Source organism: Carettochelys insculpta, chromosome 16 (genome assembly GCF_033958435.1).
Source record: "Carettochelys insculpta isolate YL-2023 chromosome 16, ASM3395843v1, whole genome shotgun sequence".
NCBI classification, from domain to species: domain Eukaryota; kingdom Metazoa; phylum Chordata; order Testudines; family Carettochelyidae; genus Carettochelys; species Carettochelys insculpta.
In genome coordinates this window covers 20,819,716-20,847,567 of record NC_134152.1, presented here as the reverse complement: position 1 = coordinate 20,847,567, position 27,852 = coordinate 20,819,716, and the positions used below count along the sequence as shown (strand labels likewise).

Sequence of the window (27,852 nt, the reverse complement as noted above, 5' to 3'; positions counted from 1 at the left end):
CACAGTTCTGTTCCAGTTACAGAATCTGTTACAAGTGGTGATGTCCAAGGTAGGAAGCACGTTGTCTCACATCCCAGATGCGTTTGGTGGTCTGGCAGGTGTAAATACTGTTTCTCTATTTGTACGCTTAACAAATCTGGTAAAAAAAAAAAAAAAAAAAAGTCATTAAAAGATGATAAACTTGGGATTCCATTTTAGCCACTTAGAACTTAAGAACTTTTACCAATTTAATCACTTTTCAGAGTAAAACCACACTTTAAATACTGAGCTACCCAAAAGGAGTTTTTTTAAATCAGAACTTAATCATAATAAAAGAACTTGAGCCAAGGTCACTACTGGCATGAGCTGATACAATTTTCATTGACATTAATAGAGCTGCACTTGCTTACGTGAGTGGCGAGCTTAGCCCTTTGGCTAGAGTAGAGATGATCAAATAACACAAATTAACAGCAGCTACAAGTAACACAAAAACTTAACAATGTTTTATCTATTTACCATGGTTACCTGTTCTGCCTTCTCAGTAGGTCCTAGGCAGATCTGCGTTCACTCTCCTGTTTTGCCAATCTTTCGTGGACATACGCTTTAAGAGTAAGATATTCCAACAAAGCTATGGCCTTTTTTGCACTCTAATTGCCTGATTAGGTGTAGGGAAGTCACAGGCGATATATTTATTGATACTCATGAGCAAATGCATTCCAATATCAGTGCTTTTGAAACCTTCATGCCGTGATATGTATTGCAAGAAAGACAGTGTTTGAATGTTAAAGCAAAGAAAATTCATATGCCTAAAGACACTCACACTGTTCGTCCATTTTACTTTTTCTCCACTTACAAATAACTTTACAATCAATCTGTATTGGAGCACCATCATAATAAGACTGTATTAAACATGCTGTTTTATTTCTTGGAAGCTGGGGGAGGGGAGGGTTAATGCACTCACCTGTGGCTCATGTATTATTCCTCTGCTACCCAGAAATGAAACGCTTGTGTGGAGATGGGTTCTTTACTGCCTAACTGAATAAAGCTTAAAAAGAAAATCAATGTGTATTCTTAATTTCCTTGTACGATATTCTCAGTTACTTTGTTTTTCTAAGTTACAGGGAGAGGAACAAAATTAAATCATCTTTAATAGCCAAGATGTGCCAAATTTGTGCCTTTAAAATTGAGGCTGTTGTGTAACTTCAGCTTCAATAGGATTCCTTACATGCTAACTTCTTGTAGTATTGGAGCCTCTATGAACTGGGGTGCTAAACGTTTTCCTTGGCAAGTATGCAGATTTAATATAAAGTTGGATTGGGTCACAGATCTCCTTGAAACTGTCACCTGATTGATCATACCACTGAGTCTGCCCCCACCACCAGTGTTCCCTGTAAGCTGAGCACTTGGGCAGCCACACAGGAGATAGTCATGTGCTGCCCAGCTGATTAGCAAAGCACCCATTGCCGGTAGCATGTCTTTCCATTGGTGGTGCACGACTGCACTTGATTTGGTGTATATAACCATTCATTCTGCACATGGATGGAAAACAATTAGAAGGAGCACTATCCAACTTGTTCTGCTTAGCCAGAAGTTCTCATCTCCCCCAGCTAAGGCTTATAGTTACAGTAACAGCCCCCCTCAGCACACTAACACAATCTCTAATAACAACTCAAGTTGGAGGGCTCACAGGGATGTGACAGCACCCAGGTGCACAGCGCCAATGGGACCAAAACCCCAAATCCATCTTACTCTGTATAAAAGTTTTACACAACGAGCTCATAAGATTTGGTCCCTTTAGCAATGAAAGAGAGATATGGACAGCTGTTATTCCCCTTCCCCTATGCAACAATTGTTTATATTGGGTTTGATTTAATAAGCAAGTGGTTTTATTAGGTATAAAAGTAGGATTTAAGTGACTGCAAATGATGACAGAGATCAAAGTAAGCCAAAATAAAACAAGGTAAGCCAGCTAAGCCACTACACTAAGAATTGTTAAAAATCATATTTTCTTACCCTCCTTTTTATTTCAGGTTAAGTTCCTCTCAGGCCAAACCTGATCTTCTTTCTGATTTGGGTCTAGCAGCTTCTACCTCCATTAGAATTTTTTCCTTCCAGGTCTTTTCATGTGTCCTCTTGTTGTGGCACAGTCTGTGAAGCCAGCTGAAGATAATCCTTATTTGCTCCCCAGAACTTGAATAGAATTCTCCCAGGGCATGAAGACTTTGTCTCATTCCTCCCATCTCTGTGGAAAAATACCAAATTCAAAATGGATTCCAGCATTAGGTGTCATGGTTGTCTTTGTAGGACCAACCACAGTTTAGGCTTACAAGAAGAACAAATATTCATGTATCCTTGTGTTGAGCATTGGACAATTAAATTCCTTATGTACCACTAATGGCTTTCTCTAGGAGACTTAAATTAATAAATAGCTTTACACTTTATATTTCTAACATCAAATACAGGATTGAAACATGCACACAAACAGAATGAACAAATTCACAAGATTACAAGCTCTCCAACAATAGTCATAAGCCCCATTTTCACAAAGCATATTTGAATTGTGCATATTCATAATCAAAAACAGATTTTTATAAAAAAAAATGGGATGGCAGCATCACAGTGGACTTCATCTAATTGCATTTTTAAAAGGTGAGAATACAGTTTTATGAAACCACATTATGGGCTGAGATTAAATCTCCAAGCTGATGCATAAACAACTCCTCTAGTTAAGATAGTTATAAGACTGTTAAGGGGACACACCAAAAAAGTTTGCCCAGAAACTACCAACACAGGGATTGAGGGGTTTAATTGGGTATTACAGGGAGGTTGTGTTGCAGGTGTGGGTGTGAGGAAACATAAACCAGGAATAGATAACACTGCGGGAGTGATTTTTAAAAATCTGAACTTATAAATGACAACAAGCCTGACTTTGTAAAAGTGCAGATACCAGAGAGAGAAAAAGTACCCAAAATGTACTTCAGTAAAAGCGCAGCTGCTTTTGGTAGGGGGGGGAGGGACTTGTACTTAAGTGTGAGTTACCGCTGCCCTGCTGGAAAACTACTTGAGTAAAAGTACAAACAGGTGCACACATGTACACCCACACACATCTAGATTGTGCTCAAGTATCCCAAAGTGAAAGCAGCTACACTTTTACTCAAGTAACTTCTTGGGAACTTTTTCCATCTCTGGCAGTTACTCATGAGACCTTACTCGCCAAATATACTCACATAGCCTCCACCCCAAGCCTTGCTTTGTGTCCAGCATTTACAATGGCATTAAATATATAAATAATGCTTTAATAGATAAGGGAGTTGCACTCAGAGGCTGGCTTATGCGACGGGTCACCAGTACAAAAGTTTGAAAATCACTGACTATATGTAGGAAATATAGTCCAGTGGTTAGGGTGCTAGTCTTGACTGTGAGAGACCCTGATTGAATTCCCTATCTGCCAGTGTGATCTTGAATAAACCCTCTTAGGTACATCTATAATATGCAATAAAATCAATTCTTAATAAATTTGACTTTTTAACCTTGATCTTATAAACTCAAAGTTAATTGTTCATAAATGTTCCAGTAATGCTACTTACCATGTCTCCATTGCCTTATTCAAATTTGACTGTGTGAGCAATGCATTGTAGGTACCTATCCCAGAGTGCCTTAGGCCTGTTGAATTCTGGGAGTTTTGTACCACTGCGATGTGGGGAAAAAAATTGCTGCAGTTGCTTGTGGGTGTCTAATATCACTATCCCAGAATGCAAAACACTCTCCCAGAATTCAGAGCACCCTCAAACCATGCAAACAATAAATAGGAGATCACACCATTTTCTCCAAAACAGCACGAGTGCAAGCATGTATGCTCAAATGCTTCAAGTTATTGCAAAAGCCATTACGGCAACTTCCCAGATTGTCACACTTTATCCTTCAAGGGGAAGGGTGGTGGAATGAGATGATGGCTGAGGATGATGATGATGAATGTTGAAGAGGAAATTGCTCAACTGCGGCCCAGGAAATTACAAATGCTGGCTGCCCTGAATACATTGCTGACAGTGGAGTGGTGGTTTTGGACTCAGGAAACCAGTGCACATTGGTGATACCACATTGTTTGGAGTCAAAGAATGACCAGCAGTGGGTGCAGAACCTCCAGATGCACAAGTACACTTTTATGGAACTTTGTGATTTGCTGGCCCCTGCCCTGAAGGGCAACAACACAAGAATGGGGCTTTAAAGGTTCACAAGCAAGTAGCAATCACTCTAAGAAAGTTTACAACGCCTGACGGTTACTGGTCAGTGTCACATCAGTTTAGGGTGGGCAGATCTACAGTGGGTAGCCAATGCAATCCGTTGGCATCTCCTGAGGAACATTTTGACCCTGGGAGATATACAGGCCATACTGGATGGCTTTGCTGCCATGGGGTTTCCAAACTGCAGTGGGGCTATAGATGGCATGCACATTTCCATCATGGCCCCGGACCACCTGGCCTCTGAGTATATAAACAGAAAGGGATACTTTTTGAAGGTGTGGTAGGTGGTCATGGACCTCAGAGTTCTGGGCTGTACAGAAAGCTCCTGGATGAGACTCTTTTCCCCAGTACAGAAAATCAAGATCAGCAATATGAGGATGACTATAGTAATACTGGGTGACCCTGCTTGCCCTCTGCACCCGTGCCTCATGAAGCGATAAACAGGCACCATGAACTGTAGCAAGGATTACTTCAATTACACACTCAGCAAGTACAGAATGCTGGTGGAATGCACCTTTGGCCATTTAAAAGCATGGTTCAGGTGCCTATTGACCCATTTGGGCTTTTCAGAAACGAATGTCCCCACTGTGGTTACAGTATGCTGTATTTTGCATAACCTTTGTGAGTTTAAGCAGGAGAATTTCATGACAGCCTGGAGTGCAGAGGCTGATGCCACGCGTAGGGCTTATTTGTAACCACCCACAAGGGCATTCTCCAGAGCAAAGGCAGAGGCAACAGCAGCAGGGAGGCTTTGAAAAAACACTTCATGAATGATTGGGAAGCCACATGATTCTGCTGTATTTGACTGTTGTATACAACCCTCCCCACCTCCCCCACACTCCTCAAAATGATTTGTGCACCTCCCATAACCAATAGCCTTATGGAATAAAAAATATACTGGAGCATGCCTTTCACAGAAAGAGTACTTTTATTTGGCGGAAGAGGGTTAAGGCACAGGGAAAAGAGTGGATGTACAGGGAGGGTTATTATCAAAAAAGGAATGTTTGTATTTGGGTGCGGGGGGGGGGAGGCTAAGGGTTTTTTTTTTTTAAAGCAGAGGCACGCCTTTGGCACCTGGCTTCCCCGTGCCTGGAGGCAGGCGCTACCAAGGACCCACTCTGGGACCTGATCCTGGACTCTGGGCAGTGCCTCTTGGGTTTCATCAGTCCCATTGGCTTTGGCAACCCCCACCTCTACCGGGGTCCCTCTACTGCAAGTTCTCTGTGGACCTTTGCATAGTGGCAGGCAGCTGTACTATCAGCCCGCTCCACCCCCGTCTGGGTCCTTCGGCCACGAGTCCTATGTGGACTTTGGCATAGCAGTGGGCAGCTGTGCTATCAGCCTTCTCCACTCCCACCCAAGTCACTATGCCATAAATCCCCATACTGATTTGTGCACCCCACCACACGTGAAATAATAAATCAGACCATGGTTGTCTTCAAAAGAATGTTTATTCGAGAGGGAGAGGGTTAAGCAGCAGGGAGAAGACAGGGTGTCAACAGAGTTGGAATAATTTTTTGCAATGAGTCTTGGAGGTGGAGTGACAGACTGTCCTTGCCCTCCTACCCCATGTTTGGGATCTGCATTGAAGTGGTTGGGTGACCTGGATTTCAGGGAGTCTAGGCAGCAGGGAGCAGAGCCTGCAAAATGACTACCTTGTATGGAGTCCCTCTGCAGCTCCAGCATAAAGTGCAGGACCTTGGTTTGGTCTCTCTCACAGTTGTGAGGAGCTGTACTGTGTCCTCACTGAAGTACACCGACTGCTCTCTCCTGACCTCCAGGACACTCTTCTGCCACTGTGCTGTGGCCCTCTGGCTGGCTGGCAGCAGATGCTGTTTCAGCCCACTCCAGCTGCTGCAGGATAAGGTCCTGCTTGGACCTTTAGTACTTCCTTGTCCTGTCTCCCATGCTGAGGATGCCTGCTGGAAACTGAAGGTCAAAACTTAGATACAATTCACACAAAGTGCTTACCCATAGAACGAATGAGTCTCTGTCTTTATAATCAATGAATCTTTCTATTTGCAAGGCCAGTTTTGGCTTCTTAAGGATGGCAAGGAATCAAAGTCTGGATTGCACATGCCATCACTTACCCAGACCATTTCATTGTGGACATGGTAAGCTATTGTCTGCCTTACTAGGGGTGGAACAGGAGAGGGGTGTTTAAAGCAGAAGCCAGCTAATGTCTGGGACCAGGGGAAAATGTTTTTTTGATGAGCCCCAGAGCAATCCTCTGCAAAGCAAACCCACCTGCACTGGACATGCCCATGTCTGGGAGCAGGGTCCCCAGAGCCCAGCAGCCCCATGGTGAGGGGAAAGTAGTTGACTCCAGCCACATGGCTGGCTGAGTGGGGAGGGATTTATGTAAGATCCAATGAAATGAGGGGGAAAAGTTTTCCAGCCATATGGAGGAGGAAAAACATTTCTCAGTGGCTCATAATCAAGCTAGCAGTGTGGTGGGAGGGGAGGAGGCTAGGAGAGCCTGCCAGCCATGTGGAAGCGGGGGAAAGATGGAGTGTCTGCCAGCCATGTGGTGCGGCAATGCGGTTTAAGGAAATGTAAAAAAGCAGGGAGCATTGCAAAGAAATCTAATCCAAATTCCCATGCCTCTGTAGGTTGCCAAAGAAGACATCACCCTCCTAAGAATAACAGATAGGGAAAAAGAAGAGATGCTCATCCTCTGTGAGCACAAGCCTGGAAAATGTGCTAAAATACTGCGTGGTGCCATGATACCAGATCACTGTCTGGTTGTCTGGCACGGCAAAGTGTGCTATTGTGGAAGTCACAATAAGGCAGGCCTGCCCAAAAACCTTATGGAAAACAAATACAAGAGAACCTAGATGAAGCCTTCGTGGAGATCTCAAAGAGTGATAAGAGTTCCAGCCCCAGAAATATTAACACGCTGTTCTGAGGGGGCATAGATCCATAGAAAAACCTACACCTAAACCCAGCCACAACCTGCTTGTAGCATTCCAGGAAAAAAATACTCATCAGAGCAGCTAGACCCTAGTGGTTCATGGATTGGCAAAGAGCGGACTGGCTGAAGGTCCAGTGTGAAGAGCTCTGGGCTGTCAGGAACAGCTTCCTGGGGCCCCTGCTGGCTGCCCTCAGCCTCCTCTCCATTGCCTTTTTCCTCCTGCCTCCTCTTTATGTTTATTCCTTTCAGGTCACCCCAGACTCTGGAAAAGGGCTTCCTGAGGAGTCCAAATTAAGCATGGGTATCGTGGTCAGGTCCCTCCCAAGAATTGTGTCCAGCTGTTCACAGTACCAGCACGTTTTTGGAGAAGACCCAGACTGCCTGTTGGCTTCCTGGACTTTGTGATAAGCCTACTGGAGTTCTTTCATCTTAACTTGGTATTACTGAGCATCCTGGGAGTAACCTCTGTCGATCAGCTCACATGAAATCTTTTAATAAATTTCTGCATTTTGCTTGGACACTCTAAATCTGCCTGCCACTTACTCCTCTCCCCAAACAGCAAGGAGATCCATGATCTCATTATGGGTCCATGCTGGAGCTCTCTTGCAACTCCAAGAACTCAGATCACAAACCTGAGTACTCATGATGGCAAGAGATGGCCTAACAATGCGATGCGATGGCTAATGATGCAATGCAAAGTTATGGCTAACAATATGATGTGATGGGTAACAATGCAATGGCCAAAAGAAATTCTGGTTTCCAGATGCCCTTTAAATGTCCTGGGCTTGCTGGTGATGAATTCAAATTCACAGGCTTCCTGTGACGTGCTTCCTGTGGCCTACTTCCTGTGTACCTGGAGAGCAGCGGAGATGGAAGTAGGCAGAACGGACAACTGTGGAGCATTGTGAGATATATACATGACACCTCTGAAGGCTAATAAAGTTAATTTAAAGACACAGAATTTCCAAACTAGCCCTAATTCGAACTTTTAAATACAAACTTGACTCTACACCGAGTTGCTTTTGATGATGGCATAATATCAACCTTAGCGGTCCCTAAAATTGACCTAATGGTATTTACAGTGAAGACAGTGCCATTGTAAAATTGAGCTAACTGCTTAAATTCATCTCTATCATGTAGTGTAGACATAGCCTAAGTCTATTTCTCATCTGTAAAGTGGGGATTATATCCTTATTTCACAGGTATATTATAAAATTAATACACTACAAGTTTATGAGGTGCTCCAAGACTATGGTAATGGGCCCACAGGAGGATTTTAAATATGCTTCTGAAACTGGCGATAAAATATTATTATAAAAACTCAAGATAAAAGTATGAAGTTTGCACACATTTTCCTGTAGTTATTTGCTAAACCAATATACAATAGTATTTTCTTTTAATGCTTTGAAGGTGCTTCATGTGCTGTTGCTAATACAGCTGCATTAAAGGCTTTTTCCTATCGATCCAGATCGTCAAGAAGGCCTATTTTGACTATCTAGATCAATAGGAAAAATCATTTAATGCAGCTGTATTTGCTACTTTACATACATATTTAATAAGAAATAAATTTGTTGATACCTGGGGTCGTCTGGAGTGCCTTGTTGGGACCTGTTTCCATTGTTTGAGAAGCTGCTACATTTCTACCAGTCTAGTCCTACCTTCCGTCTTAATATGTAAATTTATCTTAAAACATTAAAAAAGCTATGAAATCCATGATTAACAGTTGTGACATACTTTCAAGCCTACTGGTGAGAGGGGGATGGCAGTTGCCACAGGGCCCAGCTGTAGCAACTGCAGTGCCCTTTAGATCAGCAGAAAGGAGAAGTCCAACACCCTCACCTGGTGTGATCCAAGATGTGGAATATGGAAGGAGAGGCTTCTGTAAGAGAGGGTAGCTGCAGCACAGGCAGTGTCAGACAAAAAGAGAGCCAGGAGCTGGAGAGATCAATATACTGAGACGATTAAAGATAGAGTGGATATTCCACAAATGGAAGTGCAAAAGAAGGGAGATAGGCATAAGGCTAGGAATGGCAGCATGAGAAGGGTGGAGACAGCTGTGGAACATAGAGAAGGTAGGGATGGAAGGAAGATCAGGGCTGAGGCAAATGTCACTAAAGCTGACAAGGCAGCAGCAGATGTGGCTGGATAGATCTGGATTTATGCTGCCAAGAGAGGGGAAAGTATACAGGATGGAGATACCTCTACCGTAGTGGTGACAAATCACATAGACAAGAAGGAGCTAAGTTATTTTTGTTTGGTCAGAAAGCTATTATGTTCTGGTGTGTTCATCAAAGTCCTATATTTTCCAGGCATTCAGAACTTGCAGGCAGATCATAGTAATAGCCAGCTCTTAGACAACCCTGAGTGACTGATAAAGGACTCTTGCCTCTACTGACCTGTAAGAGGCACATTGACTTGATTTTGATTTTTCTGCTTTGCCTATTAATCCTGTATAGCTTAAGTAAGGAGCCATGTGAGTTTAGTCAACTTAGGCTACAGAGGCCTAGTGGCCTAGATTTTTGCATACTTAGCAGTAACGCAAGAATATCTACAGGGACACCCTGCGTATAGAGTAAAAGCAAGGCTAACCATTTGGCCCCAGTTCTGTCCATATCTTTTATTTATCTTGGGGCTACAAGGAGAAATGTCTGTACAAACAGACTGATGTTTCACTCACCATCCTGTGAATTGGTCAGCATTACCTAAAGTCCAATTAGATAGGTTGGGCCTGAAGTTCATGTTGACATTTTATCAATATTTCGAAAAGTTGGGGGAAAATTCCAGGAGTTAGGAGTGTACTATAGGTCGAGAACAGATGGAGCATAAATATCTCCCTGCTGCAGCTGTATGGCCGTGTTCCAGTACCAGAGCCTCAGTACTTTGTGTTGGGTACCACTTTCCTTATTTTTATCTATTGGTACCAATTTTTCATTTTCTTAAAGCCTCATATCTCTCATTGCTTTGCTGCGCTCACTATCTTTTGCTGCAGATGGGGGTTCCCCTGGGTCCCTTTGACAAAGGGGTAGTGAGTATGATTTGTTATAAAAGCCTAGTTGATTTTTAACTTAGCATAACCATTTAAACCGTGTGTGTGTGTTTATTTAGGATTAAGTTGTATTCAAACATTAACTGTACTCACCGTCCTATAGTTTGTATATGTTATTTAATTATGTCTTTTACTGCTGCATGCTGCAAAAAAATGATGTCTTCTGCATGCTGCAAAAAATAAGTGTTATTAAACAGTGTTGCCTGTATAATCTCTGGGAATCCTGAAATTACCTTTCAATTACAAGTTGCACAGGGATAGGTATGGACCTTTAATCTTTAAATTAAATCTTTAAATCAGATTGGCAAGCCTAAATTCTCATTTAAAATCCCTGTGGTTAACAGGACCCTGTGTTGATGAGCAATCTTTGCAAGAAAGGATACCCATCTCTAGCCTTACTAGAGACTAGAACAAAAAATGCCAAGTGTTCTATTTCAGGGGACAGTCCCTGTTAAATGCCTTTCTTACCCTGTTTGTTGTCTGTCCTCTGCCTAGTCCCCATGATACCAACAGCCTTGGGAAACCACGGAAAGATGCTGGATATGTGACCCTGGTATGAGTCAGGCACTTCTCTTATTTGGATCTGATGGACCTTTTGCCACAATCCCCCAATCATTTTGCCTAACGTAGCATTTGACTGTTATTCTATGAAACTAGAACTGGATCTCTGACTTTCTGGATGCTGGCTGCCCAACATCCACCAGAAGAACCTAAAGTTCACAACATTCTGCTCTAGAGCACAAAAGCCTCAACACTGTCATTAAACCTCTTTGGAAAGCTTGCTGGACATCTCACCACTAGCTGTCTCAAAAACACCCTTTTCAGGCATATAGGTCTACTATATATTCAGAAAAACTGTTTGTCTAGACCTTTAAACATTTTTGTTACTCTTCTTTGGATCTCCTCCAGTTTCTTCACATTTTTCCTGAAATGTGGTGCCCAGAACTGGACGTGATACTCCAGTTGAGGCCCAATCAGTGCAGAGTGGAGTGGAAGAATTACTTTCATGTCTTACTTACAACACTCCTGTTGATGCACCCCAGAATGATGATTGCTTTTTTTCAACAGTGTCACACCATTGACTCATGCTTAGCTTATGGTCCCCTATAACCTCTAGATCCTTTTCTGCAGTACTCCTTCCTTAGCAGTCACTTCCCATTTTATATGTGTGAAACTGGTTGTGCCATTCAACCTTTCCAGATTACTGTACCCTTTTCAGGAGTCAGATTTGTTTTGCATACCATGGAGTTACACCTCACTTAAAAACTATTTACTTAGAAAAACATGCCAAAAATATCACAGATTACTACTGAAAACATGCTTTCTAACATCTTATTATCAAATAAATGAATTGTAGTAGAAATATTGTACTTACATTTCAGCATAAGGCATATGAAGCAGTAGAAACAACTCAGTCTGAATGAACTTTTAGACTGAACTGACTTTACTAGTGTTTTTATGTAGCTTCTTGTAAAGCTAGGCAAATATCTAGATGAGTTGATGTATCCTGACCCCTTGAAGACCTCAGTGTATCCCCAGGAGTACACATACCTCTGGGTGGGAAACACTGATTTCAATTTCATTATAGTGGTGTCACACCAGCCTGTTAAGAGAAGACTACATCCTAATGCCACTCACTGTCACCAGCTAAAGAAAGCAGATCTCAAGATGGGTAAAGAAATCTTAGTTAACAGCATTTTGTCTGGCAAGAACTACTTATCAATAGCTGAGTTTGTGGAATCATCATTCTATTATTGTCCTTGCTTTCCCTATGATATGTGTTTGGTTTGTAATTGTTTCTGTCTGTTGTATAATTAGGATACACTCATATCATGTTTTCAACCTCCTCTCCAAAATCAGGACGACTTAAAACTTGTTTTGTTTATTTTAAAATGAAAGTTGAAATTTTCACACAAGGCCCCAGCTCCTTGGAAACAACTGATTAAGTCAAACATCAAATCTTATTATAAATTCACACAAGATGATACCTGTTCAACAAGAGGATAGTTTTTGAATGCTTGAAGAAGTTTAGCCGACGTTCATACCATTCTGTGGTTATATATCTATTGTGTTTGTTCCTTTGTTGGCCTTTTCTTCCCATTAGTTCGTCCAGTCCTCCACTGTCCATAGATGCTTTCCCATTTTTCAAAGCCCTTTCTTGAACACTGTAACCCTTGGGCATGTATTACTTTCTGTGTTCTTGCCCTAACCACCTCAGAGTGCTATCCTGCCCAGAAGCAAAGGCCACCATTCTCAGCTTTGCCTTTCATTCTACTGCTTTATTTTCCTTTCTTATTGTCTATTGTCTCCTGGGCAGGCCATAGGCCAGTGATAGTTGCAGCTGTGCACCTATGGACCAGTGGCTGTGAATTGTTTTCGTATATATAGCAACTTCTGGGGCAGGCACCCACTGCACTGGCAAAGCACCACCGAACAGGGATGCACACTTTCTAACTGCACAAAACTGAATACCGCTGCTCCTTCTCTGAGACACCACACCCTGCTAGCTCCATCCATCCTCCCTCTGTCACTCACTGGACTCTGAGGCAAGGGTTTTGGGGGAAGAAGGGTGAGGGCTCCAGCTGGGATGTGGACTGGGGACCAGGCCTTTGGGACTCTGGACTGCTGATATGAGTTGGATATGAGCTAGAGGTGAGGGCTCCAGGTGGAGGTGTGGGCTCTGGGTAGGGCCAGATGTGAGGGGTTCAGAGTGCAGAAAGGGGCTCCAGGTTGAAGCGGGGGGGCTGGATAAGGGAAGGGGTGAAGGTTCTGGCTGCAGGTTCCAGATTGGGCCAGAAATAAGGTGGTTAGGGTGTAAGAGAGAGCTGCAGGCTAGGGCAAGGATTAGGGGGTGGGGGGATGGCTCCTGCTGGAGGTGCAGGATGTGGAGTGGGGCTGAGAGTTTAGGGGTACAGGAAGGGGTTCAAGGTTGGCACACAGGGTTGGAGTATAGTAGGGATGCAGGGTCCCAGTCTCTGGGAAGTAGCCACCAGGTCACTGCATCCCCATGGGGCAAGGCTGCCCTGCACTCATGCATGCGGGCACCCTCCCTGCAGTGCCCAGCTGACACTTGAGGCTGGGGGGGGGAGATACCTCTTCCCCAGCACACCCAGTGACAGCAGGGAGCCTGCCTTAGAAGTCCGCTGGGCCGCCGAGCAGTTTCACAGCCCAGCCAGTGGCGCCAGCCACAGCCCAGCACTGACGATGACTGTCACTGGGGTAACCTCTCCGCCCCCCGCCCAAGGCTGTGGAGACTGGGAACGGTGTCGTATCTCTAGGAAATGTGGGACAACCCTGAGGGACTCCCGCCTCCCTCTCACGTCCGCAACTTGCCCCACACAAGACCCACTCGCTGACGGCTGGGGACCAGCAACCGGTTAACGGCTCTGCGCAGCATCTGATTGGTCGGTGCCCGTGTTCGAACGCCATCTGCCGCAGGCTCTGATTGCAACTGGGCGGGAAGAGCGCTCTGCGATTGGCAGGACGTGGAGTTGAACCGGCCAACCAACTTGGCGGGCCTGGCGTTGGGGCGGAGCCAGCAGCCGTCTGACGCCGCATCTATAAGGGCGGCGAGCAGAGCTGGCGGCCGTCTGCCGCAGCGAGGGGCGAGATCGCGACCGAGGAGGGAAACAGCCGCGGGCGCGTTCAAAATGGCGGAGGGAGACAACAAAAGCACCAACCAGCTGGTGAGCGGGTCTTGTGCGCCGGCCTGCCCGTGGCTGGGCCGGGTTGCTCGAAACCCGGAAGCGCCCGTGAGCGTCTGCGGCCCCGTCCGCCATCCTTCTCTCTCAGCCGCCTGCCCGGGGGGGCAGGGAGGGAGGGAGCGAGCGAGACAGCGGGGCAGTGTCTCCCCCGCCCCCATCGACTTGCTTCTTCAGGCCAGCCGGGCGCGGCGAGCGGCGAAAATCCATGCTCCCTCCACCATCCCGTGGAGAAGGGGGCCCGTAGCCAGGCCTGCCCCTCTTGGAGGCGGGGAGGGGCGGAGCCTGTCACGTGAGCGCTCCCGGGGCCACAGCGTGGCGCCGTCTGGGTCCGGAGGGGGGTGGGCCGTGAGCCGCCCCATCCTGGTAACGTCGGGGGGCATTAATGCAGGCTGCGCCCGTTGACCTCCCGGGGGACGTAACATCTCCCCGGCTAATACAGGGCCCGAGATTAACTCGGCTTCCATTTAAACGCGACATGAAGCCCGGGCCGCTTGTAATGAGCCTAGCGCTGTGTGCGGGTGTAAAGCCGGACCGCTTCTGGCGTCGTAGATACAGGCTTTGGTGGCCGAGCTTGTGTCGCTGCCAGAGCCCCCCCCGGCCTTGCCGGCGGGTTGCTCCTATTTCCGCACGAGCTGTTGACCGCTGTGAGAAAACAGCGGACGGTGCTGGGTGTCTTGTATAGGTTGCAACCCCAAAAACTGGCCTTCTCTCATCCGGCACCATCCCTACTCTCAGGGGCCAGTGCTCCCCCGTGGGGGGGCCCGGAGCCACGTGCGGTAGAGTCAGCGGGGGTAGCCAAGGACAGGTGTATTAACAACCCCCTTCCTCCACGTTCAGCAGAATCCCTTGCTCAGGACCACTGAGGTCCCAAGGGTACTGGTCCAGGGAGGTACAACCTGTAGGACAGATTAATGTAAAAGATGGTTACACATCTATTCTGTTGAAATTTTAAATAAAACAAAATTGAGAAGTAGTTTTGGGTAATTCCTTAGAAATTTGTTTTCTATCTGTATTTTAATACTCTTTAACTTATACTATTTATACTTGTACTAGTCTAAAGATTCCAAATAGATTGAAGGGGGGAAAATAATGTTATTAAAATGCCAGAGGAAATTGTGTAACTGACTAGATGTCAGTGCTGTCAAAGGCATAGGCTAAAATAAAAACCTGAAAACAATCATTCACATTTTCTCTTTAAAAGACTCAAAACTTAGGCAGTTTGAATTTGCCATCAATATACATAATCCTTGCGGAGAGAAGGTCTAGTCTTTGAGTCTGGTGGGTTAAGCACTCATGGTTAATCCATTTGTCATTTTTCATTGGAGAGCAGAGGAGTCCCAAACTCTATAAGGGACCTTATTGGAAATATCCCAAAAGGTCTTAAAAAGTTTTATATACAGGCATCATCTGCACTGCACTATTTCAGAAAATGCATGGGAAGCAAAATGCATTTCCCTGTTTTGAGCCGTAATGGTGAACAAGACTTGCTCATCAGACTGGTTCAATAGTTTTGTTTAGTTGTGTGTTATATGCAGTGGCAGTACAGATCAGTACTGTGCTGGCACATGGCTGGCTGATTTTATATTTTATTTTTTGCTAAGCCTAGCTTTGTTTGTGCCAAGTTGCACAACTTGAGCTGCTCAGATGAAGTTGCGAGGTTCCCCATTACTTAGCAGTACTCATGTATGAAAGGCATGTGTTTACATCTGGTGCAAAGTGTGCTCTTATGGGGATTGGTGAGACACAAAGGCCTGTCACAAAAAGCCACTGCAGAGTACGAGCTCCTTTTGCACTCCCTACCCTGTAGAGGCAGTGGGACTAGGAGGCCTGGGGCACATGTGGGATTTTTCTTCCTGTCTCCTAGGGGTGTGCGCATGTGCTGGGGTAATGTGTATGGATCCATATTGTCAAGCAGATAAAAGCCTGTCTGAGAGTAAGGAGTGAGCTATCTTGCTCTTCAGCAGCAGAGCTGGCTAACTGATTTGAGTAGCCTCCAAGCATGGGGAGACCCTGTGCAGTTTGTCTGCAATTGCAGGCTTCATAGGGTTCTGCTTGAGAGAAGACTAGAATTTTTGAGAGGCAAGAGACCATCAGGAACAGAAGCTATCTGATTCCAAGATAAAAAGCTAGGATTCCCATACAGTAAACCCTCAAGATGCGTGCAGCCAGGTTGCGTGTCTCGGATTAACATGACTGCCACCCTTGAGGGGAGTAGGAAATGGCTCCTGTCAGGGGCAGCAGCCTGATTCTTGCCAACCTTGACAGGAGTGGTCTCTTGTTGGGGAGGGAGCTGCAAGTCAGGCTGCTATCCCGGATGGTTGTGGTTTTCCAGTCCCTGGCGTGGCAGGGAGCTGGGAACCAGGCAGCAGCCTGGCTTCTAGCTTCCTTCTGCTTGCAGAGCAGGAAGACTAACCAGGGCAGCAGCTGTCTCTGGTTCCTTGCTCCCCTCTACTGGCTGGAGCCAGGAAACTATTCAAGTCTGCTGCCCGTGTCAATTTCTTGGCTCTTCAAGGGGAGAGCTGGAATCAAGCTGCTGCCTAGTTCCTGTCTTCCTGCTGCTTGTGGGACCAGGGAAACTGACCAGCTCTGTGAAATGTGCTGGTCAGTTTTCCAGGTCCCAAAAGAGCGGGGAAATGGGAACCAGGCTGTGTCCTGGTTCCGATCTCCCATCAACTTGTGTAAAAATTTTGAGTTACGCAGGGGTTGCAGAATACATAACTCGAGGGTTAACTGTATTTCTCTACCCCTCCCTTCTGAGTCACATGCCCTTTACTTATATCAGGGGTCTTCAACCTGCCATCCCAGAGCTGCATGTAGCAGGTTGACTCTCTTTTATGGCTCCCAATGCTATAACTGCTCTAAGTTTAAAGCAAAAAACAAACAAGCAAAGAAAGTAAAAAACCCACCCTGATTATTTTTGATAAATTGTGAATGTCTAAAAGCCCCCAAAACATAAACTCTTACCTAAATAGTGAACAATATGTGATATATGATCTTAAGACATTGGTTAACTCCCCTTGGCATCATCCAGAGAGAGGGTTTAGAGTGAAAATCAGGAACAGTGGTACATGATCATAGTGTGATGAAATGGAATATGTAGAATGTGAAAGTCCTGCAGTAAACATGTATTGCATTACAAATCATGGTGTGTGCACTGTTCTTAAATAAGGGTTACAAAAACTATGGTTTGACATTTTTATTAAGGACTATCTCATATGCCCATGCATTGCAGCTCTTGGATTATTGAGGTTTTTACCAAATTGGACAAAAAGGCTGCTCTTGCTATTTTAGTTGTCTGTCACTGACTCCCTTGTGAGGGCATGAAATTTCGTAAGGGAGGGGTGTAGCATCAACAGCTACTGCGTCTTAGGATCGTTCAGCTCATTAAAAATATTGAAATATGTTATTGTTTTTATGTATATTTGCATGTATATACTGAAAGTTTTTATGTTCTAAATACTTAGTCTTATATGTGTTCATATTTATATAAAAAAAAAAAAAAAAAAAGCTTTTTGATGTGACCAAGATTTCCATCAGTTTGGATTATGTTAAACAAGTTGGGGGGGAGGCCCTACTAATTACAGGAAGGAAAATTTTCTTACTATAAAAAGGCTGCTCACCCCTACACTATAATACCTCTTTTCTCATTAATGGTACTTCAAAATTTCTCTAAGAGCTAATCAAAATGTTTTCTTTTAAATCTTTCCATAGGAGCAAAAGGAACTTTGGCTCACCCTTAACAATAACCAAATGAGAATTAGAAGGAACATCAAATTAGACAAGTTAAAGTGATCTATCTAGACATCATTTGTGATGTGTTGTAATTTGAGTAACGCAAAAAGGCCTAGAAGGTGGCTTTGTTATTTTTTTTGTCGTGATGTCCCTGAACTTGAGAAAAGTGATGCTATGATTAAAGTTGGGTGAGAAGCATTTGAGATTAAAATTAGCTGGGAAAGTATTCCTTAGTTGGAATGTATCATCTAGATTACACTTCCATTAGGAAAGCTTCTCAGGTCCAGAACCAATTTCTGGTTGAAACCAGAAACCCACTAAAGAATAGCCAATGGCCAGGTTGCTGTTCTGGTTTGTAGGAAATGCATGTTAAATCAGGTCCCTGCTTTGCAGGATTCAGGCCAGAAACTTGAATCTGGGTCTGCCCTGCCCCGGGTGAGTGCTCTAATCACTGGGCTGTTGGCTATTTCAGAAGTGTGTGTTGGAGGAGGAGAAAGCGCCTGCATTTGTTGCACATTGGAACAAAAATGTTGAAATCTGAGAATTTTTTGGTTGGCATTTTCATCTTCTAGCCAGAAGTAGTTATTCTTGAACACTTTTTAGGCCTAGGTATTTACTTCAGTCTGGATATACTTATTAAGCTTAGAAGGTCTAAAAAAATATACAGAAAAGAGAAATTTGTAGGCAGTGCTTTTGAATATCAGTTTCAGGAAGGTGCTCTGGGAACCAATAAAGGTTTGGTAAACACTAGATGGTTTCTTCTGCGTCTGAAAATAGCAGGTTTATAAAGCTTTTAATATAGCTGAATGTCTTGGGTTCCTATTCTGATTGGGCGTCTCTAAACCATGTAGAGGATTTACAGACACATTCCACTCCTGTTGGATGGTGCCATTCCCAAAACTGCTTGGAAAACCTCAATCTCATTGTTTTTGATTGAAACTGACTGTATAGTTTTATCTTGTACATTTTGGAAATTATTATGGATGTAAAATTTTCTTTCTTAAAAAAGAATTAACCACATACCAGATCTTAATTTTCAAAAAAAAAAAAAAAAAAAAAAGTTCAAAGTGGCTTCCCAGCCAAAGGTGTTTTTTAACATAATTTGCGTATCTATAGCAAGCACTTTTGGTGCTAGAATTATTTCATTTCTTAATAAATGATACTTTTTTTTTTTTAATGCAGGCCGCAGAGACTGCAAGTTTGGAGGAACAATTGCAAGGATGGGGAGAAGTAATTCTGGTAGCTGACAAAATCCTTCGCTGGGAAAGAGCTTGGTTTCCACTTGTATTGATGGGTGGTGTTTCCTTTGCTTTTTTGTAAGTGGTCAGAGGGTTTTGCACTCACTTCTTCTAATAGCAAAAATGCAGTGAAACATAGCAATTTTTTACTTATCTAAAGATCCATCTGTGCAGGATTCTTACGCCAAGGTCACTGTTTGTGCAAATAAAGCAGAACTCCCCAAGCTCTAAACATTTTTGTCTGAGAGCAGTGGTAACAGGAAGGAACAGAAGCCACAATCCATGCGCGCAGAAACCTCAAAGGAACTTTGTTGCTGTGCTCCAAGTTGTTTTGTCAGCAATAATTTAGTGTTACAGTAACAGTTGATTTACTGGACTAATGGGGGGAAGGGGTTTCTGTTAATGCCAAAAGTCCGTTATATCTGAATGGTTATACTATATGATGATGCACTGACCTTCCCAGCCCATCACTCACTCCTGTCCTCTGCCTCTTGCCCTCCCAACCCCCATGCTCCATTCTTCTCACACCTCCATCTCCCTCTCCCAGTTAGCAGGAGATGGATTGAATGTTGGCCTGGCACCTTCTACCTCCTGCTGTTCTCAGTGCAGTGGCTCTTCCACCCCCTGGCTCTGAGCCGCCCCTGTGAAGGTAGAGCATGGCTACCCGCAGCGAGCAGCAGCCTCTGACACCATGGCTGCTGCTCAGTGCCATTGGCGGCTGGGTGCCAACATATTCTATGCACACAAGGCTGAGGGAGGAGAGCTCCTGCCACAGTGCGACATGCCCCCCCCCGCCCCCTGCACCATGCCATTTCCTCTGGTGGGCCCCAGCAGCTCCTCAAGCCCCAGTGGTGGCTCTTCTGAGTGTCCATTTTTGCGGGGGGGGGCGGCACTGGCAGACAGCGTCTTATTTCCCAAGTCCATTATATCCGGATCTGTTGAATTGAGAGTTTACTGTATTGTAAAAGCATTTTAGATTTTTGTACTCAAAGTTCAGTCCATTTTAGTCTACTTGTTTTCTTAGAATGTCAGTTTGTCTCAGACTCTCAGAAGATGAGGCAGAGTGATGCTACCTCACTGAACAGATCTTTCTAGTCTGTGCTTTGGGGTTAGACATGTACTGCTGGTACGTCAGATGTATTTGCCAATGTTTCTTGAGTTCATCTGAGTTCATCCTGCTTACACAGGATCACGTATGTCTAGTCCTGACAGGGGTTTGTTTAGCCTGTTAAAAACTTCCAGTGCCTGGGATTTCGTAACTTTTGGTAGCCTATTCCAGTATATAATATTTCCTTAATATGCAAGATAAATCTTCCTTGTTCTAGATTAAGCAGATTACTACTTGTCTCACCTTCAGTGGACATGGAGAATGAATGTGCACCATTACGTTTTGCTTGGCAAATAACACACCCTTTTTGTAGGGGCAGAGTACTACCACACTGTTGCTGCTTGAGCAGCACCCATGATACCTTGTAGCATTATAAAATCTCCTTGGTATGCCATCACTTAATATAGGTTGAGGAAGCATCCCCAACCTGCTGTCCTCAAGGTAGTGTTGTACATGCCTGTGCTAGGAATTGCAAATCAAGAATGGAATCAGAGGTACAAGTGAAGTAACTGTCCCTTCCTGACATAGTGAAAAGGTTTTGTTGCTAACGACTTGTGCAGCACATTGTCTTGCTGCAGGTTTTATTAACTAGTTTGGCACCTACGTGATCATTTACAGGGTAGACTCGTCTTAAATACAACTATTGTTTGGGTCTGACCTGCTATACTTTTCACTACAAGTGCCTTATTTTAGAGAAGACAGAAGTTGGTTTCACTTGTGCATTTGTTGTTTTCACTTGTGCTCGCTCAGTGCAGCGATGTTTCAGCCGATGGTAATTTGAGGGAGAGTTCTGTGGTCTTTTTGTTTTTCTTAAAATCACTGAAGCACTTAACTGTTTAAAGTTTTTAAATCTAAATTTTATGTTGAACTCAGATATCCTTTTAAACAAAGCAATTTAAAGAGGTAGATTTAACTGAATTTTCAGAAATCCCCAAGCAAGCATTTTTACATTTGCCTTTTCTTTACAGGATGATATACTACCTGGATCCTTCTGTTCTTTCAGGTGTTTCTTGTTTTGTCATGTTCGTGTGTCTGGCTGACTATCTTGTTCCTGCTCTTGCTCCTAGAATTTTTGGCTCTAATAAATGGTATGTAGAGTCAAAACGGGACACAAACCCCTTAGCTTTTCTATTTATTAAAATGGTCAAAATGGGCAATTGAGTGGCTACTATCAGTTCAGTTGTGTATACAAAGCTATTACTAGAGGAGCTGAAGGCCTGAGACAACCCATGCCCCCAGTGCCCTAAGTGCAGGGTCCAGGGGAACCAGTGCTATTCTCCAAAGCACGCTCCTTTAAACAGTGCAAACTGGGGGATTACCATAGGAGGTGGGATAGGCACAGGGCTACAGCAGCAGTTAGTTACCTCTCCCTCACCGCACTAGCAGAAACTGGAGCAGCCTGCACTGGTCCACCCTCTCCAAGCCTGCTGTGCTCTTCTAGAAAGTTATCTACTGGATTAAAAAAAAAACAAAACCAAAATTTAAATTGGGATAATTGGCTAATGCCAGGATAAAAATGTATGGGTACTTAGCTGATACTCTTGCATAGATATATATTTTAGTGTGGCCAGGTTTGGTAACTGATAAAACATCAGTGGTCCTCTCTTGTGCATGCTCTAATGTAGCACTATGTAAGCCTTTTGCATTAATTGCCCTTGAAAGAATTGTTTAAGACAAACTGTATGGTGAATTTGAAAACAAATTCCAAGTATTACAATATATCGATAAAGATAGGGTGCGCAATAAAATGAGCAATAATTTAAGGAAATGTAAAACCTAAACAAAACTAAGACCATTCTTAAGTGTAGATAACTTTTCAACGTCAGTACAGATTGAAACTCTAATCCAGCACCCTCACGACCTGACTGGTGCTGAATGGGAGAATTTGCCAAACAGGAGGTCAGCATTTTGTTGATAATGCTGCTAGACTTCCACTGCTTACTGGAATCTTAGAAGATATTTTGGGGTAAATTATAGTTCAATAACAGCATAGAACGCAGAGCTAGGATTGGTGGGAAGGTTGGCCACACCTATGTTACGAGGTAATCCAGGTAATTTAAAATCATGCTGAGTTACGGATGTTGCTAGATGAGAGTTCCGGACTAGAGAGGTTCAACATGTATTAATATCTCTGCATGCTCTTTGCTTTTACTGATTGAGCAGTTTTACATGCTGAACTTTAAACTGACCATTGGAGGATACCTTCCATTCAAAATATTTCATATTGTAGTAATTTATTTCCCTTTCTCTCTCTCTCTCATAAAAAGGACCACAGAACAGCAGCAAAGATTCCATGAAATTTGCAGCAACCTGGTAAAAACTCGTCGCAGAATTATTGGCTGGTGGAAACGTCTCTTTTCTCTGAAGGAAGAAAAGCCCAAAATGGTATTTTGCATGCTTGCTCCTGAAAAGTTTTGTGTAGTGGGGTGAGGATTGGGAAATGGTGGGGGGCTGGAGGAAAAAAATACTTAAATTGTGATTCTTCTTTAAACAGTAGGCTCGCAACATTCGCCTGGGTTCCATGTTCAGAACCCTTGCGAATATTGATGTTTGCGAATGCGGTGGCTGCTGGCACCCTGGGGAAGCGGGGTTGTTGTTTGTAGCGTAGGAAACGCATTTTATCGTATGATTCTAGCAAAGGAGGGTTCAGACCACTTGTCAGTGTGAGATTCTATCTGAACTCAATTCTTGCCAACTTTAAGCAGTAAGAATGTACCAGTTTTGGGGGGCCCAACTTCTGAGATCATCTTAAATAAACAACTTTCAGTAAGCACCTGCCATCTGAAAAGCAGCCTCTTTTTAAAGTATCGGAGGGGTAGCCGTGTTAGTCTGGATCTGTAACAGGAACCAAGGGTCCTGTGGCACCTTATAGACTAACAGAAAAGTTTTGAGCATGAGCTTTGGTGAGCACAGACTCACTTCATCAGATGCTGATCTTGGAAATCTGCAGGGCCAGGTATAAATAAGCCAGAGCAAGGGTGGGGATAACAAGGTTAGCTCAGTCAGCAAGGGTGAGGCTTACTACCAGCAGTTGATCTGGAGGTGTGAACACCAAGGGAGGGGAAGCTGCTTCTGTATTTAGCCAGTCATTCGCAGTCTTTGTTTAAGCCTGAGCTGAGGGCATCGAATTTGCAGAAGAATTGTAGCTCAGAAATTTCTCTTTGGAGTCTGGTCCTGAAATTTCTTTGCTGTAGGATAGCTACTTTTAAGTCTGCTACCGTGTGCTCTGGGAGATTGAAGTGCTCTCCTACGGGTTTTTGCATATTGCCATTTCTGGTATCTGATTTGTGTGCATTTATTCTTTTACGTTCAGACTGTCCAGCTTGTCTGATGTATATAGCAGAGGTGCATTGCTGGCACATGATGGCATAAATTATATTGGTAGATGTGCAGCTGAATGAACCCACGATGGTGTGGCTGATTCTGGTTAGGTCCCGTAATGGTGTTGCTGATGTAGATATGTGGGCAGAGCTGGTAACGAGGTTTGTTGCATGGATGGGTCCCTGAGTTAAACCAACAGAACACCACTAGCCATCACCTACTGTCCTCAGCTAAAACCTCTACAGCGCATCATCAGGGATTTACAACCCATCCTGGACAATGATCCCCCACTTTCACAGGCCTTGGGAGGCAGACCAGTCCTTGCCCACAGACAACCTGCCAACCTGAAGCAAATCCTAACCAGCAACTATATACCGCACCACAGTCACTCTAACTCAGGGACCCATCCATGCAACAAACCTCGTTGCCAGCTCTGCCCACATATCTACACCAGCAGCACCATTAGGGGACCTAACCAGATCAGCCACACCATTGTGGGTTCATTCAGCTGCACATCTACCAATTTAATTTATGCCATCATGTGCCAACAATGCCCCTCTGCTATATACGTTGGACAAACTGGACAGTCTCTATGTAAAAGAATAAATGCACACAAATCAGATATCAGAAATGGCAATATACAAAAACCCGTAGGAGAGCACTTCAATCTCGCAGACCACACAGTAGCAGACTTAAAAGTAGCTATCCTACAGCAAAGAAATTTCAGGACCAGACTCCAAAGAGAAATTTCTGAGCTACAATTCATCTGCAAATTCGACGCCCTCAGCTCAGGCTTAAACAAAGGCTGCGAATGGCTGGCTAAACACAAAAGCAGCTTCCCCTCCCTTGGTGTTCACACCTCCAGATCAACTGCTGGTAGTAAGCCTCACCCTTGCTGACTGAGCTAACCTTGTTATCCCCACCCTTGCTTTGGCTTATTTATACCTGGCCCTGCAGATTTCCAAGACCAGCATCTGATGAAGTGAGTCTGTGCTCATGAAAGCTCATGCTCAAAACTTTTCTGTTAATCTATAAGGTGCCACAGGACCCTTCGTTCCTCTTTTTAAAGTGCGTCATGTTAGGCGCACACAGCCATATCTTGGCTTAAAAGTAGTTTCAGATGCTACACTACTAATTTTCTTATTTAAATAGTGGTTGTCCTCCAGGGGTGTGTCCTGTGACTAGTCTATTCAGCATTCATAAATGATCTGGAAAAAAGGGTAGCCAGTGAGGTATCATCTGGAAATCTTGCCACAAAATCAGTCAGGATAATTTAGTCCCAAGCCAACTGTGAAGAGATACAGAAGGATCCCTCAAAAGTAGGTGACAAAATGGCATATGAAATTTCATGTTAAGAAATACAAAGTAATGCATGTTGGGAAATAATCTCAACTACAGTAACCACTTGAAATGCACGATTTGCAAAATCCCACTCCCACCCCAGCTCCACTTGGAACCCCCCATGTGCAGCTCCAGCTCACCACCTCTCCTTTGCCCCCTCCCAGCCCACTGCCAGGCTTAACCCTCCCCAGCTGCACCCCCCTCCCCCAGAAACCCAGGACTTAACTTTCAAAAGTAGCTCCAGGTGCTCCTGCTGTTTTCCTGTCTGTAGAACATGGGTTCCGCTGGGGGGGGGGTGGGGAACGCCCCCAACTTACATGAAATTCAAGTTCTGCGAGGGTGTGTGGGAATGCAAACTGTTGTGGAACTTGAGGGACTAATGAATATCTGTAAACTGATGGGGTCTAAATTAGCTGGTACTGTTCAAGAAAAATCTTGTCATTGTGGATGTCTCTGAAAACATCCCCTCTGTGTAACAGTAGTCCAAAATAAATAAAGCCACACAAAATATTGGGTAATAATTTAAAGGGTAGATGCAACAGAATATGTGTTGCCTCTAAATTCATGGTATGCCTAGATTCTTAATATTACCTGCAGATGTGGTTGACCCATCTCAAAAAAAGATACAGTGAAATTGGGAAAGATTCAGAAAAGATCAAGAAATTAGGGGTGGAATAGTTTCTCTATGAAGAGAGATTACAACTAGGACTTACCAATTTGGAAGAGACTACAAAAGGGGTATATGGTAGAGGTCTGTAAAAATTATGACTGGTGTGGAGCAAGTAGATGAGGAAGTGCTAGATACTCATTTTGTGTAACAAACTAGAGCTCACCAAATGAAAGTAATAGGCAACAAGATTTAAAACAAAAGTACTGCTTCATGTTATGCACAGTCAGCCTGTGGAACCAGTTGCCTTAGGATATTGTGAAGGCAAAGACACAGGGTTAAAAAAAAAATAGATAGATGCATGGTGGATAGGTCCATCAGTGGTTATTAGCCAGGATCAGCAGGGACAGTGTTGATTAGCTTCTGGCATACGGAAGCTGTCAATGGGCAACAGGGAACGGATCACTTGATTGCCTGTTCTGCTTATTCACTCTGAGGCATCTGACATTGGTCACTGTCAGAAGGCAGGGTGCTGAGCTAGATGGACCTTTGGTCTGACCCAGTATAGCTAGTCTTCTGTGGTGGTGGGGCAGTTAGATTGAAATACTCCTCTAATGCATCTGTGCGGAAGATCCTTTCAAACAAAGGAACAGGTTAAGATACTGAAATTGGAAAATATGAAAACTTTTGTCTGATCTCAGGAGGTGTATTTGGAATGGTGCTGATAATGTTTGTGGTTGGGTGAGGGGCACTTCCTACTGAAGTAGTTGGAGGCTTGTTTACATTTTTACGTTTGGGAAATCCCAAGCACGACTGCAGTAACTTAATGTTTTATCTCTCGTTCTTAGTATTTCATGACCATGCTCTGTTCTCTTGCTGGGATTGCTTGGATAGGACAGCAAGTTCATAATCTCTTCCTCACCTATCTTATTGGTAAGTGTTTATATTTTGCTGAGTGGATGCAACCATATTTTCTCTCCTCTGAATAGAAACATTGATAGTCAAGAGTTGATACACTAGACTGCTAATTTGTTTGAAAAATTACTATTTTCTGATGGATCTCTTTCTATCCGTTTCCACTGAAAGTAAATGGAGCACACTTAATAGGGTTCAATGAGCATGTGGGGCTATGTGGTGAAAGGAACTTTTAGCAAAGAGAACATATACTGTTAAGTAATTATGGGCCATCTGATTTTTTTTTAGTGACTTTCTTATTGCTCTTTCCTGGATTAAACCAACATGGAATCATTACAAAGTATGTTGGAATGGCAAAAAGAGAGATTAACAAACTTCTCAAGCAAAAGGAGAAGAAGAATGAATGAAACATCACTGGCTGATTTAATCTGCAGCATAAGGTGTCCCTGGGAACAGTTTCTAGAATTCATGTGTAATTAATGTTATAGAAGCAGTTATTTTGCTCATTGGCTCTAATTTTAAAATTGGGTCCCTATTCAGCAGAAAGGCCATTCTCCCAACAGCTGTGAGGCTTTTCATGTTTTCTTATAGTTTTGTGGCCTGTTGGTGATCATATATGGGGAAAAGCCTATTTTATACAACAGGAAGCCACCTTGTATTTAGCTAACATCCATAGCATGTGGGAAATCTTTTAAGCAAGTACTAAAGCACAAAAATTGGCAGTTTTGTAATGTATGTATAGTATCTCATGATGAACTTCTTCCCTTGCTATCAATATGCTGATTCTGCATCAGGAAAGTAGCAAAGTATGTGATTTAAGGACTAGTTAATTGGCAGGCTGACTCTAGTGGGAAGAGACCAATTACCATTCTTCATTCCAGTTTAACTCATTCTGCACAAGTGCCTGCAGAAATGTCTCAAAGTGAATTTATAGCTTAACTAAAATAATGAGTTTCTTTTGGCTCCCATAGTCAGTTGAATAGACTACGGACTATTTCTACCAAATAGGGCTCCTGAACACTTTTACACTTTGAATTTAGTTGTTAGCTGTAACATTAATGTCAACTCATTGCACTGAAATATGTTGAAAATGGACTAGGGTACATATACCCAACAATCAATTATTTTGAAAACTGCTGTAGTCGTGGAGACATGTAACCTGTCTTTGGTTTTATGCTTGTTGTCTTGTTCATAGATGTATCTGTCTCTTGTAAATAAGTCCGTCTTCTGAGTTATGACTTCAGTTTTTAGAAGTGTACTTCTGTTTCCTCAGTAAAAACTGATACGTTAACTTTGAGGCAAGTTAAAAGTTGAACATTGTTTTAAAATGATCTTTTGTTTGTCTTAACTGTAAAACCGGTAAATGTCACCTTTTAGTTTAAAATACAAATGTGAGAATTGTCCTGTAGTTACTCTTTTGCACGTCCCTGGGGTGTGTTTACAATGTAGTTGATCTTTGCAAGGGTGGTGATCTGACAGTACTTCCATTCTTCAACCTCAGATGTAGCCCTGGGCCCACGGATACTATCTTAAAGAATAGTCTCTCCTCTTGAACTACTGCATTTAGTCTAATGACTGCCTGAAAGATAGCAAATGTTTTATTTGTAATTTGAGTGAAGATTGAATAAACAGCAGTTATATTGACAATCTGAGAAGTGCACTGGCTGTTGAAGACTGGAAGGTCTTGGGAGAAGAGCAGACTAATG

The 27,852-nt window shown here is 43.6% G+C and overlaps 1 protein-coding gene and 1 long non-coding RNA gene across 2 annotated transcripts; one reads left to right on the top strand and one right to left on the bottom strand.

The window, feature by feature from the left end:
* LOC142021786 (uncharacterized) lies at positions 1-14,796 on the bottom strand. Its single transcript, XR_012647779.1, has 3 exons — positions 13,861-14,796; positions 1,993-2,221; positions 1-136 (listed from the first exon to the last, which is right to left on the bottom strand). It is a non-coding gene; the product is annotated as an uncharacterized LOC142021786 (long non-coding RNA).
* Positions 13,593-27,530, top strand: ARL6IP1 (ARL6 interacting reticulophagy regulator 1). The gene is made up of 6 exons (XM_075010977.1): positions 13,593-13,866; positions 18,799-18,932; positions 20,931-21,050; positions 22,230-22,347; positions 26,080-26,164; positions 26,435-27,530. Exons 1-6 carry the CDS (start codon positions 13,831-13,833, stop codon positions 26,551-26,553), a joined length of 612 nt encoding a protein of 203 aa, XP_074867078.1. The 5' UTR covers positions 13,593-13,830; the 3' UTR covers positions 26,554-27,530.
* Positions 27,531-27,852: the final 322 nt, after the last annotated feature.